Source organism: Galeopterus variegatus, unplaced genomic scaffold, assembly GCF_000696425.1.
Source record: "Galeopterus variegatus unplaced genomic scaffold, G_variegatus-3.0.2 Scaffold675, whole genome shotgun sequence".
Classification (NCBI taxonomy): Eukaryota; Metazoa; Chordata; class Mammalia; order Dermoptera; family Cynocephalidae; genus Galeopterus; species Galeopterus variegatus.
The window spans coordinates 77173-93043 of record NW_007726786.1 but is presented as its reverse complement, the minus strand read 5'-3'; the positions used below and the strand labels follow the sequence as shown (position 1 = coordinate 93043).

General features: G+C 43.6%; 1 protein-coding gene across 1 annotated transcript; it reads right to left on the bottom strand.

The window, feature by feature from the left end:
• Nucleotides 1–4129: 4129 nt before the first annotated feature.
• LYZL4 (lysozyme-like 4) lies at nucleotides 4130–14421 on the bottom strand. The gene is made up of 4 exons (XM_008571293.1): nucleotides 14283–14421; nucleotides 14020–14169; nucleotides 10373–10451; nucleotides 4130–4217 (listed from the first exon to the last, which is right to left on the bottom strand). The coding sequence occupies exons 1-4, from the start codon at nucleotides 14419–14421 to the stop codon at nucleotides 4130–4132; spliced, it is 456 nt and encodes a 151-aa protein (XP_008569515.1).
• Nucleotides 14422–15871: the final 1450 nt, after the last annotated feature.

Below are 15871 nucleotides of genomic sequence, written 5' to 3'. Positions count from 1 at the left end.
GGGGTGAGGGGACAAGGGTGCATGCATTGTGATGGTGGCTCTGGGGTCTAAGCTAGATAGGAGGGAGGAGAGGGACAGTGCAGGGGTGAAACAGTCAATCCCTACAGATCCCAGTGGAGTCACAGAATTATTGGCATTAGAGAACTGTTTGGAGACTTAAGGACCAGCCGCAAAAAAAACACAAGAAATGGTGAGAACTCTGCAGAGGATGCAGGGGAAAGGTGTGAGGTGGTATCCCAAGAGCGGAGCCTTAGGACTGAAATTTTTAAGTGGTGGGACTGCTAATAATGACAAGGCTAAAGTATGGCCATGGCAGTAGTGGCTGACGTGAGGTGGAGGATCTTTGCAGGTGATGCCTTCGAGGAACTGAGATGCCAGGGTGCTGGTGGCTTGTCTACACGAAAACTGAAGCCGCCAAGAATGATGACTGTCGTTGTGGTGGAAAAACAGTGAGTCAGGGCCAAAATCTTCAGTCAATGAGGGGCAGAGACAGGAGATGGAAGAGGAGCACTTGCTTCAAGGGAGCTGGAGGACTGCAGGGAGAAGGGAGGAAGCCACAGTCAGGAGCAGGGGCTGCCTGGCTCACCTTAGCCTCAGGAGGGTGTAGGATTTGAGATTCAAAGCAAAAACCAACCACCACTTAAGGGTAATTCTGGAAAGCAGTGTCCTGAGGGTGAATGAGATACAATCTTCTCACTGGCCAGGCTATGCTGCAGGGATACACATGGCACCAGGGACTGACACACACACACACACACACACACACACACACGCGCACACACACACACGCACGCGCACACACACACACTCAAAGGGCAGATCTGTAGCAGCGTTTTTACTCATAAAGTCAACATGGCACCAGGAGGCAGGTAAAGAGCCTAGAGATTGGAAGACTCCATGGCCTCACTGCCGCCCCCTCCACACTGCTGTGTGGCCAGCCCAGCCAGGGTCTTTCACTTCAGGTACAGAAAGGAAAAGTGAGGCTCAGAGTTAAGTGGCTCAACAGCAAGGGCCAAGCCAGGAATGATCCTATGATTTCTGACTCTTCCCAACATTCTGCTCTTTGCACCAACTAGTTTCTCCCAAGTTTCCCAAAGATCAAATTTATCTGGAGATACTTTCGAAAAATACAGATTTCTGAGCCCCATCCACCCCTGAAGATATGGATTGAGTAGATCTGAGGCATGGCCCAGAAATCAACATTTTGACAGCTTCCCAGGGTGACATAAATTTAGAAATGCTGCAGATCACCACACTGTCTTCGCTGTTGATTTATTTTGTGCAGTTGAGAAAGTCCCCTCAATTTCCCAGTCTTTGGACTGGGCACCATGACAATGACCCATTGTCCTGCACTAGTTGCCTAATACCTCTTCAATGCAACATTTTAATTAAAAGTCTGGAAACCCAATTTTCCAGCTAATGGATGGAATGGAAAGTTAATATTGTGCCAGGGTTTAGAGGGGGCCTATGTATGGGGGCTATAGGTTTTGAGGAGATACCCATCCATGCCATCTCCATCACTTATGGGATTGGAATAAAGCCACATTATTTAATCCCTCCACACCCTAGTTTTCCCATCTGTAATATGGTTATAATTCATACCTACTTCATAAGGTGTCATAAGCTTTGGAAATGTCATATGTAAAGGTCTGTGTGTAATATTTGTAAAACTGGGATTAATATGGTAGCTGCTGGTAATAGAAGTAATAGTAACGGGAGTAATTGTTATTGAGATTTCCCAATCTAGCTTTGATCATTCTGTAAAGCAGACAAGATCTGGTCCCAGATCAAGTGCTCATTGTAATGGCCATTATCAGTGGGCTTGAGAGTGCCGAACAAGGAGCTGATGTTGGGAAACCCTAGAGAGGCTGTTCCAATCAATACACTAACATCTGCTTTGTCCCCAGGTCTCATGACCATGTTGACACAAGTGGCCATTAGAGGATGATGGGCCACTGTGGAAGTAATGGGCTGGAAGGAGGCGGCAGCACGCTGGATTTGATACTTGAGGAGACAGTGTACTCATCAATTGCAGGTTGTCATTAATTCTGGGTTAAGGTCATACGCATTACCATTCTCGGGCCCACCCTTGGAAACAGCGTGGGGTTCCAGCTCAATAAAGAAGTTGCTCTCAAGGTCTCAAGAGCTTCTCATTGACCTCAACAGCAAATGCTGCTGCCAGAGGGAATTTTACTGGATGATTCATGCTGTAAGGGTGGGAAACATCCAGTACCCTTTTCTCTAGAGAGGAGGAAGAGCCACACAAAACCATCTGATTAAGCTGATCGATCATTACTGAATATGAGGAAAAGTTCTGCTCCTGAAATTCTAACTTACAGCCATTTCTTCTTTCTGGAAGTGACCAAGATGCAAACAAAAAGAAAGACTGACTTGTTTTAGGTCCTGACTGCCTTTAAGGTGGCCACTGTTCACCTATCTTGTTTAATTTTTCTCTAGATCGAAGTATCAATAAAGGGTCACATACATTATAGTTCATCCACTGTGCAGTTGTTAAAAGTGGTGCTGGGATTCCTGTTATACAACTGGAAACATTAGACCACAAAATAGTAATTGAAAAAAAGCAAGATACAAAACTGTTGTCCATGTTTGTAAGGGTAGAAAAAATGTGCACATACACAATAAAGTAGGAAAGGATATGCATGAAAAGTTTAACATTAACCATCCCTAAGTCAGGGTTCCCTCAACTTTGGCTACACGATAATGACAAAAACTTCTGTTTCCAGTGGGGGGATGATGGGCATTTCGAACTTCCTTCTTTGTGACTATCTATACTCTGCAAATTTTTTTCATTAGATATATGTTGTTCGTGTCATTTTTAAAATGTAAAAAATAATAAAAGGGGCAGCCCTAAATAGGCACTCACTATAGCACTTTTCGTAATTAAAAGGTGGCAATACCTAATAATCGAAGAGTAGGGGAAAAGTAAAATAAAATATGGTGCATTCATATGATGGAATATTAACTGGCACTAAAATTTCATTTTGAAGAATCTATAACACCATGATGAAGCAGATAGTGCAGACGGGCTCTCATGACACCACTCCAGTTCTTTCCTTTCTACACAGGGCTGGAAGGTTAAGGACTATGTTTTCTAAACCCCATCCTGACTTGGGTCCCGCAGGTGACCTGGCTTCTGATGAGCCAGATACCTCTGCTGCTGCTTCTGCTGCCAGGTCTTGGGCAGGTGTGTCGGGAAGCCCGACACCTGCTGTCCATCCCATGCGGGGCATCTGTAAGCCACTAAGCTTCTGAAATAAACCCCCTTTCTTTTTTTGCTTAAAATCGAAATACATGTAGGGTGTTTATTACCGTTTGTTTTCTTTCTAAAAAACAATGTACAAAACTTTCTATCAAAACTTATTATCACAGCATTGTTGCAAAAGAATAAAAATCGTATACAGAAAAGAAGACCGGAAGAAAATGCAACCAAAACATAACAGTGATTGTCTTTGGGTGCTGAGACCATGGAGGGACTCGTTCTTTTTAACGTTTCTATATTTTTCAAAATTTCTCCAATCGAGTAGGTGTTATTTATAATTTTTAGAAGCCTAACTTGTTACAAGAAAAGAGTAACTGTCACTTGATTCTCTCCATAGAAGTGCAAAGCGGACTTTGTCACCTCCTCATGTCCTCCAGCGTGGACACACCTTGGAACTAGAAGCCAGCTTCTCTTCCTATATTCTTTGTTTTTGTTTTTTTGTTTTTTCAGCAACTGGCCGGTACAGGGCTCCAAACCCTTGACCTTGGTGCTATCAGCTTTGTTCTTTGACTCCTCTTTGCTTCCACTGTATCCTTCCTTCCTTTCCCTACTTAATGTTGACATTCATGGATGCATCTTGTTTTCCAGATAGTTTCCTTCCTTCTGATACTCCATCTGGGATTAAATAATAATAAATGATGATAATAGTAAATAATGGTGAGCATAGTGACAATCATAATTTCATAATACAAGTAGAGACCTTTGGCCCAGGTTGAGTAACTAGCTTGGTTTATTCTGCATCCTGCATCCCTGGATGAAGCAAACATTTGTCCTTTTCCATCTGGAGCTGTCAAGTGGTGAGTCAACCAACAGGGTTGAGTGAAGCAATTAACAGAAAAGCATCTTCATTCACAAGATGCCACTAGTGGGCAAGTTGCAACCATCCAGCCACCTCTCCAGAGTGTCAGAGAACTGGCAGAACCGGGACCAGCTGGGCCTATGGAGAAGAAAGTCGGGGAGAGTGAATGGGAGGGGCTCCTTAAAGTCAGATATCAGGATCTCTGGGGTGCCACACCTGGCCCCACCCACTCAGACTACCTGTTTGGCTTCTGGAGCACTTGAGTTTGCCACCACTACTGTGGGCACATTTCTGAGTGTCTCTCTTGCTGTTTCCAACACATCCTGGCATGAATGCTGATGCTTTCTCTGTCTTGGTGCCCGCACCCTCCCAGCCCATTTCATACACCCCACATGGTGAGATGGGGAGACTGAATTGTGAATGCAAAATTCTCCCCCAACCCTGCAAGGTGAAGTATAGTCATGCACCTCACAACCACATTTCGGTCAATGACGGACCACATATATGATGGTGGTCGGAGCAATAGGCTACGTCACATAGCTAGGTGTGTACGAGGTTTGTGTAAGTGCACTCTGGATGTTCTCATGAAGAAATCGCCTGACGACGCCTTTCTCAGAACGTATCCCGTTACTAAGCAACCCATGACTGTATTATTAGCTTCTCTGAAGTGAGCTTTGGAGAAATTCTGTGACTAGCCCAGGGTCACACAGTGAGTCTTAGGCAGACTCTAGGCCTGAAATCAGAACGCTTGTCCCCTGGGTCAGGGCCCCTTTCACCTTTCCACATGCCTGCTTCACTCCTCACCTTCCAAAATTCCTTCCAACCCCTCAACCCCACCTAGGTCAGCTGGGCTGAGTTTCTCTAACCTTTCCTCCTAGTGCCCCTAAAAGTTATTACCCTAGGGCCGGCCTGTGGCTCACTTGGGAGAGTGCGGTGCTGATAACACTAAGGCCGTGGGTTCGGACCCCTATATAGGGATGGCCGGTTAGCTCACTTGGGAGAGTGTGGTGCTGACAACACCAAGTCAAGGGTTAAGATCCCCTTACCAGTCATCTTTAAAAAAAATAATAAATAAATAAAATAAAATAAAATAAAAAAGTTATTACCCTGTTCCTAGTCCCTGTGCCGGCAATGAGACCTCAGGTTCTCCTATCCCCACCTACAAGCTGAGGGAGTCACCAACCAGCTGCAGAACTTTAGAAATCCTGTAGAGTCAGTCCCACCCCTCAGCGGGGCAGGCCTCCATGGGTCTTACAGAGTAGGAGCTCCCACAGTGGAAGAAGGGGCTGTGGCTCTTTGGCCCCTCCTAACTAGAGAGCAGCAGGGAAAACACACACAGGTATTTTCAGAAATCGCAAGTCTCTCCATAGCCCCAGGCAGGTATTGTACAAGGGACTCCTGAAGGCATGCAGGGTCTCAGTTTTCTCCCTTCCTATCTGCCATAACCCTGCAGAGCCGACCAATCTGAGCTTTGGAAAAGACTCGGCTGCCAATTAGCTTAATAAGAACTCACTTCACTTGGAATCTGAGCAAGTAAGACCTTGATCAGCCTGGCCCAGCACAGCTCTACTTAGTGCCATACAATAAAGATGATTTTAGCTCATTAGTGCTTAGCCTAGAGAATTTGGAAGCTCAGCCAAGCTTCCAAATTAACTGGAAAGTCAAGACCATGTATGAAAGGTATTTTAAACACTCAGAAGACAGTTAACGTTAATAAGGGGACTTCCACTTCAAAATGAGATCCATTAAATAATGGTGAAAAAAGGTTAATGAGTAAGTGGTGTTGAGGCCATGAATAGCCATTTGAAAAATATAAAGCTGGATCCCTACCTCATTTCTCATTCCAAAATAAATTCCAAGAGGAAAATAAATTTAAGCGTAAGAACATGAAATCATTAAAATTCTATTTTTAAGTTTATTTAACAAAAATTTAATATAGGGTTTATTTTATACCAGCACTATTTTAATATAGTGGCATGGCTCAATTTCTTTACAATCTTAGGGTACAAAAGACCTTTCTAAGGAGATTTCCCATGAACCTGGAAGCCACAAAAGAAATTGATTTGACTAAGGAATTTGATTGTGTGAAACTATAAAACTCTTGTAGGATAAGAATACCATAGACAAAGTCAACATACAAATAACAAGGCTGAAAAATAGTTCTCACAGATATGATGGACAAAGTTCTAATAACCTTAACTTATAAAGGATGCATAAAAATCAATACGAAAATAAAGCATTATAGAACCAATAGAAAAATGGATTAAGAACATAAATAAGTAGTTCACAGAAAAATGGCCAATAAACACATAAAAAGATGCTCACTTTACTTGGTAGTTTAAAAATGGAAAGCAAAACAGGATGATATCATTTTATACTTCTCAGTTTCCTAAAACTGCACAAGTTTTTAACACCCCAGGCTGGTTGAACTGGGGAGACATGACCCCCTCATGCAGTGTGGCTAGAGGTACACCTTCTCCAAATGGCAATTTAGTAACTACTCTCTTCAACATTTAAATTCACCAAATAGTCCCAAAAATTTCCCTGCAAGGAATTTCCCTAAAGATACACTTGAAAGAACATAAAAGTTCCAAAAGCAAGATGCTTGTGGCAGAATTGTTTGAAACAGCAGCAGCAGCAACAAAAATAGAAACAACCTAAATGTTCATCAATAGGGGACAGGCAGCTAAATCACCTGCAGCATCCATATGGGGGATGTGTTACATATGCCAAGATTCACAAGCTCTATTAATAAGTGGAAAAAAGCAAGGTGCAAGTCAGTGTGTATGTTGGGATTCCATACATGTTTTAAAATATTTGTGTATAAATTTTTCTCTGATTTATAAGACATATTAATAGTGGTGACCTTGATGGGGCTGCTGATAAGAAGGAAAGTTTATTCTTTACTTTTCATTTTTAAGAGTAATAAATACTACATTAAGAAATAAAACTTTTACAAATGACTTCTGGGTAGTGGTCCCAAATACAGCCCCAGTTTTTCAACAAACATGTAGCAGGCAGCCATTATGTGCCAGGCACAGAGCTAGATGCTGGAGATTCAGAAGCAAGAAAAACAAAATCTTTGATTGAATTTAGTTCCAAAATACCTTGAAGACACAGAAAAAGCCAAAATAGCAACAACAAAAAGGCCTGACTTCTGAGACAGTCACACCTTCTGAGCCAGATTCTGGAAGAGGTCTTCACTGCCTACAGGGCCCATGGATTGTGGTCAGAAACACCACCTAGGCTTCCCCTAGTGAAATAAGTCAACTGACAGATCTGTCCTTCCCCCACAGTCTGACCCTGCTCAGAAACCCTGATTCTGGATCCGCAGGAGTACTAGACAGCCATCCTTTGGTTGCCTTCTACACAATCAGAGCACACATCTCCTGTGCCAACCATCCCTCTCTCTGTGAGTAGCCTGGTGAAAGCTGAAGCTTGGAATACCACAGATCTAGGATTGATCCTATCACTGTGGCCATGGGTAATTTATTCTACATCTCTGTACCTCAGTTTCTTCATTTTAAAATACTTGCAGGGGGGATTTGTGAGGATTAAATGATGATGTGCATGTAAACATACAAAGCCTACACACTAAAGCAGTCAAGAAATTGTAGCTATTATTAAATGATTTCCTCTATGGTAAAATATCTTCTATTGTAAGATGTATCAATGATTTAATAACAACTTTTGGGGGAGGATACATTGATTGCAAGATAAATTCTAATTTCAGAAATATTAAGATCTGGAAAATTGTACCATCTGGAAATGAGGATATATGACATTGTTCATAAATCTAACTGGAGACTACAATCAGAATCAACCAGGCAGGCAATTATGAGATGTGGAACAGGAGGAGAAAAAGCAGGGGAAGATGGAAATTTGGGGTGGTACAGCATCCACTGGATAGAGTAGGTCTGCCATGATGATGGTATAGATGGAGGTGGTAGCAGTGCATGCTGGAAATGGAGTGTTTTCATGTGCTCCATTGGCTCAGCATATCAGAAAGAACCAAACACTCATATCAGCTGGAAATTGGGCCAAGAGATGTGCACAACAATCTACTCCCAGATGGACATCTGAGAAAAGTAATAATGAGCAGAGACAAAAAAAAAAAAAAAAAATCCACACAACCTATTTAGCAAGTATTGAATCAGTAAACCTGTCCTTATTTAAGGAAGGGTAAAGAGGATAAAACTAACCTGGCACCTATGGGACAATATTACAAGAAGAAAACAGGGCATCATACTGAAATTCAGAGGAACATTATTCTGAAAATAACATACTGCAGAATTCAGAAGTAAATTTCATAAAACTGGCATCTTCAATAAGATGTAACTAGACATGACCTCTGGAAAAAAACCATGGGAGAGAAAAGAGATTTAAAAAAAGACAGCAGTTTGGATTTTAAGGGAAGATAGATAAACCAACACAGAACTGCAAAGAAACTAAAAATGTCATAGCCAAAATTCAACACACAATCATGATAAAAACCTTTAACAAAGTAGAAGTGGAAAAAACTACTCATAATCTGATTAGGAGTGTCTCAGAAAATTTGAAGAAAATATTACATGTAAAGATAAAATATTGAACTTCTTACCTGTGAGAGTGGGAATGAGGCAAGGATGCCACTATCCTCACTTCTATTCAACATTTGCTGGATGTCCTCGCCAATGCAACAAGGCAAGAAAAAGAACAAAAAGGTATTGTAGAGTCAAGTGTGAAAGATAAAGCAATGAAGCTTTCAGAAATGAAGGAGGATATCCTTATAATTGAGGAATAAGGAAATATTTGTTAAAAAATAACAATAAAGGGAAAGTAATGATAAATTAGACTGTATAAGGACTAAGAACTTCTGCTTATCAAGACACCATTAAGTAGATGAAAAGGTAACTCAAAGAATGAAAGAAGATATTTGCAATATGTATATCCAACAAAACTTTTTATCTAAAATATATAAATATCTCCTACAAATTAATAAGAAAAAGACAGACCACACAATAGAAAAAATGATGAAATATTTGAACAGACACCTCAGAAAAAAGGATATCTAAATGGCCAATAAACATTTGAAAAGGAGCTCAACCTTATTAGTCATCAGGGGAAATGCAAAGTAAAACCATGATGCAATACCACAGCACAGTTATGAGAATAAGCTAGAAAATACCAAGCATCGGTGAGAATGTGGAGCAACTGGAACCCATAATTGCTGGTGGGAGTGTAAATTGGTAAAAATCTCTTTAGGAAACTATTTGGTGCAATATACCAAACCTGAAAATATGCATATCTGATGACCAGCAATTTTATTTCTTGGTATAAAAGATGAAAATCCATTTATATATTTACTAAAAGATAAGTAGAGATTGTTCATAGCAGCACTAAAAACATAGAACTACCCAAATGCCCACAAATATAAGAATGAATAAATAACTTGTGGTGTATTCAAACAATGGAATACTACACAGCAATGAAAATGACTGAATTACAACCACATACAACAATATGAACAAATATAATGTTGAGTGAAAAAAGTTAGTCACAGGCCCAATCACTTGTAAATTTTAGAAGTCTTTCTTTCCTAAGCAAATATCTGGTTAAAGAGGAAATCAGAGTTGCAGTTATTTTTGGCAACAAATATACAACAATCAGTTAATATACCAAATGTACAAAGAGCTTTTCCAAACCAATGTGATGACTTAAGAAAAATATAGGCAAAGGACAGGGATGAGAAAAAAGAGTATCAATATATAACAAACACTGGTGAAAACACTCTAATGGGATATCATAAAAGGCAAAAGAAGATAAGACAAAAATGTTATCCACCTTTCGAAGGCCAAACGTTTTGTGATTGGTCAAGATGCAGTAAATAGGCATTTTGCTAAACTCTTTGCAGAAATATAAATTGGTCAAGCTTGCTGGAGAGTCATTTCACAACATGCATCAATTTTCTTGAAAGAATTCAAAACCTTTATAGGAATGTATATGAAAGAAATAATCAGATATTCACAGAGATATGTTTCAAGAATGTTCATCCTAGCATTCTGTATAACCTTAAACGAGATTTGGAAAAAAAAAAAAAAAAAAGTACAATTCAAGGCAATTTGATAATTATTTCCTTCCTTCTGTTTACTTGGGGTTGCAGAACTCAATAGTGTTCTGCTACTTAACTTGGTGAGTAGGAGCCCGTCGGTTTGGGACTGCAAATGAGCAGCAATCAAGATTTGGCCAAGATTGAGATTAGAGATAATGGGTGAAAATCATTAACACGAGCGGTCGAAAGATGTATCACTTACCATGCTCCCATCCCTTCTTTTCCTCTTACAATTTTCTTGACACATTTAATTGTCTTCTTTAAATCTGGATTCAGGAGGCCTGTGGAGAAAATAAGTGGAACAATACCACACCACCCTGTGACAGCTAAGTTAGAATGAAGTCAGGGAAGGTACAGAGTCCTCACACCGGAGAGGTTTCCATGTAATTCCAAGAGTAAAGCTATCCCTAGATTTTCCCCAGACAACATAGGAGGTAGCAGGATATAGTTATCTTTTTACCAAATCTGTTGATTTTTTTCTTGTAATTCTTATAATAATTTTTCCATTAAAATATAAGGGTGTATTGACTATTCTGTGGTAGGAAATATAAGAAGCTGTGGAGATATAATAGCAAACATGATAATCCCATCCCTGACCTCATGGAGCCAGCAGTCTGGACGGGGTGGAGATGTAGGCAATGATAATACAATGGATGCCTGGAATGACAGGGAGCATGTAGGAGGGGGACCCAATTCAGACATGAAGGGTCAGGGAAGTGTCATTGAAAGGAGCAGGTAAGGGAGGGAGATTGAGGGAGTCACAGGAGGAGAATTGTTCCAGGCACAGGGAACAGCATGTGAGAGGGCCCAGCAGTGCCAAGACCTCCTACTTGTGATTCTTGCAATACCTTCTGTCTTGCCTACACTACTGTCACCTCTTTCCCTAATCTAGTCTGATTGTTTTTACTTAAAGGATCACTTCGGTGCCCCCTATTTGCCTGTAAAATGGAACCCCAAATCTTTGGCTTCTTCCAGTTGGGACCAACGTGGCTTTCCACCTCTACAGCCTTAGTTCCCATTGCTTGCCCCCACAACTCTACCATTCAAGACATGTTAAGGGCAAGGGGCAAAGATGGTGCCCACCCCAAAGGTGGGTGCCCCATTCATGACACCACAGCTTAAGGATCACAGGCAAGTCCTCTTCTGGGATTTGTTCATGCTCATGTCCCAACCTGGATCTGCTCATCCAAACAGTCCAGTCCTTAAAATTTAGTCTGCCACTGACTGCCTGGCCCCCTATGCCATCTCCCCTCTTCTGTCTAAATAAAAGGCCACTTTTTTTTTTTTTTTTGTCTTTTTCTGTGTCTGGCAACGGATCGCAACCCTCAGTGTCGCCCCCGTACTGGACCGGGACCGGCAACGGGATCGCAACCCTCGGCGCTGCTCCCGCGCCTCGCTCAGCCAGCCAGTGAGCGGGAACCAGTCTGTATGTGGGATCCGAACCCTTGGGTGGGAGCGCCACCGCGCTTCCCAAGCGGCGCACTATCCAGTGTGCCACCGGGCCGGCCCTAAAAGGCCACTTTGATTCACTACTTACCTGTTATATAAATACATACACACAAACAAACATGCATATATCTTAATCCCCAACTACCCTGTAAATTCTTTAAACAAAGGAAAGTTGCATTCATCAAGCACCAGGCAGTATCCCAGACACTGTGCTCAGCACTTTACATTCCCTGTAGCATACTGAAAACTCATAAGAGCCTTGTGAGGTAGGTATTACTATTACCTCCATTTTACAGATAAGAAAACTGAGGCTCAAATCACATAACTTGCAAGAGGTGGATCCAAGATTCTGTATGACCTTAAAGCCTGTGCCTGATGGGGAAAGCATACAACTCCTCTGAATTGCCCACAGTACTTAGCACAGGGTCTAGAACCTCTAAGTGGTGACTTGCTTCCGTGTGAATCCTATTGGGTTGTGGTTACAAATTCCCAGGGAAAACTATTTTCCTCCTCTACTTGGAATGTCTTCACTTTGGGGATTTTGCAGCTCATCACTTTCCCCCATTAGTGTAGCCCTCTGGTGTCTCAGCTTTCTGTGGAGGTCTCCAATGCCCCTCCTCACCTTGCTCAGGTTCTGTCCACACAGTGACCATGAAACCTACACATTAGCCTACAGAGAACCAGCCGACACCCCAGGATTATTATCTGCTTCAATCCTCATTTACCTATTTCGATTCTTGCTCCTCTCTTTAGCCTCTAGGTATTTCTCTTAACTGTTTTACCACTCAGCCAGCTATTTTAAAAGATTTTTTTTTCTTTTCTTTTTTTTTTTTTTATCACAATACCCAGTACCACCTCATCATCCAGATAGATAATTGTGTGTTTCTCCCATTGAATTCTGGAGATTTTATATATGTGTGTGTGTGTGTGTGTGTGTGTGTGTGTATAGATGTATATATATGTAACACATATATATATATTTCCTTATGAGATATAAGTTGTGGACCTACTGTGTTTCTCTTTTTTCCTTGGGTACCAGGAAGCTCACGGTAACATTGAATGTTCCATCACAGTAATTAAATTACATCTTTAATATGCATCTTCCCATCTACACTGTGATTATTGTAATTAACTGTGGGCCCTGCACAGCATTTCCCATCCATTATTCCATTTAATACTCACAGCAACTGTAAGAGGTAGCTAAAGTCGTCCTCACTTCACAGATGGGGAAGTTCCAGGAAGTGACTTGCACAAACTCATGTAGCTTGTAATGACAGCGTCTGGGATTCCCACTGGGTTCCTGCAGTGTTCTTGTGCCTTTCCCTCCTATTTGCAGTCCTGCCTCTCTTTGAATCTGAAAACTTTCTTACTCCTCTCTGGAGCCACAAGGTCCACCGTGGGACTCAACACAAGACAAGTACTCCCCAGGCCACACAAGAAGGCTGCAAGCCTTTGCCAGGACCTCTTCACTCTGTCTCCTAAAGACCCAGCTCAGAGGCTGCAGGCTCTGGAACGTTTCTCACCCATCAGGATGGAAGGAAGTTTACTCGTTAGGCAGACCCTGAGGATGCTGGGGTACTTAGGCTCTCCTGCAGCAGAAAGACAACCTCAGGTGTCAGGGAGCCCTGGCCTCACTGTGTCGCCTCCTGATTAGGCCCAACTTGGGAACCACTCTGCTTGAGTTTGCCTCCCAGCTCTACCACTCACCAGCTGTGTGGCTTTGGGCATGTACTTACCCTCTCTGGGCCTTGATTTCCCCATTTATAGAATGAAGAAAATAACAGTATCCACCTCAAAATGGTCATTGTGAATATTAGATAAATTAATACCTACAAAGAGCTTAGAAGAGTACCTTGGCAGTTAACAAGCACTAGAGTGACAGCTCCATGAGGCCTGGCACGTAGTGGGTGCTCAATAAATCCTCACGGAATGAGTGAACCCTGGGATGGGTGGCTCCTGTCTCCTCCTGTCGACCACTTCTGCCTTTCAAAGGGGCAGCATCTGTCCTCTTGAGCAAGGGAGTGATGGCCGAGTGTGGGTGAAATCAGGCCCAGCTGGAGCCCTCTGCTCCTACCCTCCAGGCTCAGATGGGCTCTGATGCCTGCAGCCTCCTCTCAGCATCCCAACACCTTCTCTGCCCATCTGGACGTGGGTCTCCATAGCTCCATCCCAGGCGAGTGTGCCTGACTTGCCACAGCCCTTCCTCACTGTCCGCCCTGGCAATGTGACACTCAGCCTCCCCAGACTCCATCCTGGGTACAGCTCAGCCCAGCTCCTGCCAGGCCCTCCTCCTGCCTCCTCAAAACTTGTCACTTCTATCCACCTGGAAGGCAGCCCTCTGAGCATAGTGCCACGGCCTCCCTCCAGAGCCCTAGCATGGAATGGGAAGAGGGGACCTACCAGAACATGACATCCTGCAGCGGTTCCTGCCATGGTCACACCAGTCACTGTCACGGATCTGAAAGAGGCCGTAGCCAGTGTACCCACCACGTGAGTTCTCATAGACGGCTGTGGGGTTGAACTTGCTCTCAAAGTAAGCCAGGCACACCCCTAAGATGGAACAGGAGGCGTGTGCTCTGAAGACAGCTGGAGCTGGGGGTGCCTGGGCAGCAGGCAGAGGGAAAGGAGGTGAGGAGAGAGGGGGCCGAGTGGGGCCTACTCACAGTTTTCAAGACTGTAGCCATCAAAATAATTCAGGCCTCCTTCGTAGAGCTTCCTGGCCACTACGCAACGCCCCAAGATGCGAGCACCACTTGGAACCACCAGGAAGCCAATGAGGGAGAGAATCACGGACGCCTTCATCTTCTCCAGGCTCCTGGCAGCTCAGGACGATTGGCCAAGGGGGCGGGTGGAGTCACAGGTAATTCCTACCAAGCTCACAGGGACGCTGGTCCTCTGACGCAAAAGAAGAGCCCTGTGGGGCCGGGAGTGCAATTCAGTGTGTTCAGAAAAGTGGGAGTCTCGTCGGACTTGACCACAATACTTCCTCCCACCCTGACTCTCTGCTTCATGTCACTGCAAACCTGGGACACCCGAGACCCGCCTCTTCTCATCTTGACCTCCCATTTTCTAAGGTAACTGCACTCTTGAGCCCCCACCCCTGCCAATCCTCCCCGCTAGCAAAGCCCATTGGCTTCTTCTTTGTTTGCATCTCACTCATTTCACTTTGACATTGGCTACAGATGCTCAAGTCCTTTGTGAAAGTAGAACTTGTTCATTACATACATTTTGGAAAACAGAAAAAGAGAAAGAAGACAAAAATTTGTCATGGTCCCACCACTTGAGCACAACCACTCCTGTCACATTGGATTTTTCCCATCACTGCCTTTGATCCCGGAATATATCCCAAGTTGTGGTCTTACCCTTTACCCAGATGTTCTACAAACCACACTCCACTAACTTTTCCCTTGTTGTGCACACGAGGAGGCAAGCGCAGGTCCAGCCCAGCCCTGCCACTGATTAGCTCAGCAACAGCAGCCCAGTCACTTAGCCTCACTGTGTCTCTGCTTCCTTGTCTTTAAAATGCGGGTCACGTGTGGGGTGCTCAGAGAGTAGATTCTTGAGTTTACCTTTCTCCATTTCTGCTGCCACCACCTAAACCAGCCACCTCATCCCTGCAAGCCGAGTCACAGCCCGGCCTTCCCACCTGCACCCCTCCGGACCAACTCATGCAGAGGGTGTTTTCTACTCCAACTGAGGAATGCCCCTGAAACATGTACAAAATGTCACTTTGAGGACATTGCTAGTTCCCTATTCCTTACCACAGCAACCCCACACTTGGTTTTCTAAGTCCTCCCTAATCCGGCTCTCTAGCCTGCCCACCCTCCATCAGGAGGAACCGACTCAGTCAACTCGGAATTCTCTTGGTGCTCCCTCTCTGAGCTTCTCTGCACCTCCTATGCCACTCTCCCAGCACCCATGAGCCTGCTAAGTCTTACCTTGGGGCCCGTATGGCATAGCTCTTCCCCATCTACAGGGCCCCAGGGTGACTTTCCCCACCCAAATATTGCTCTACCTTCAGGCTTCTATCCCAGGAGTGAACTCCTTGGAGGCTGATGATCCTCCATGAATGTTTTGTTCCCCCTTGAGCCACTATTGCCCTCAGAGTCTCTTCCATGACAGCTGGCAGGTGACCATCTTGTTTTTAACAGTGTTCCATCCCTCAGACTAGAATGTGCGATTGGAAATTAGGACACGTCTTCTCCCTGGCATGCCCCACAGCCCCTGACACTCCATCAATACATATAAATTG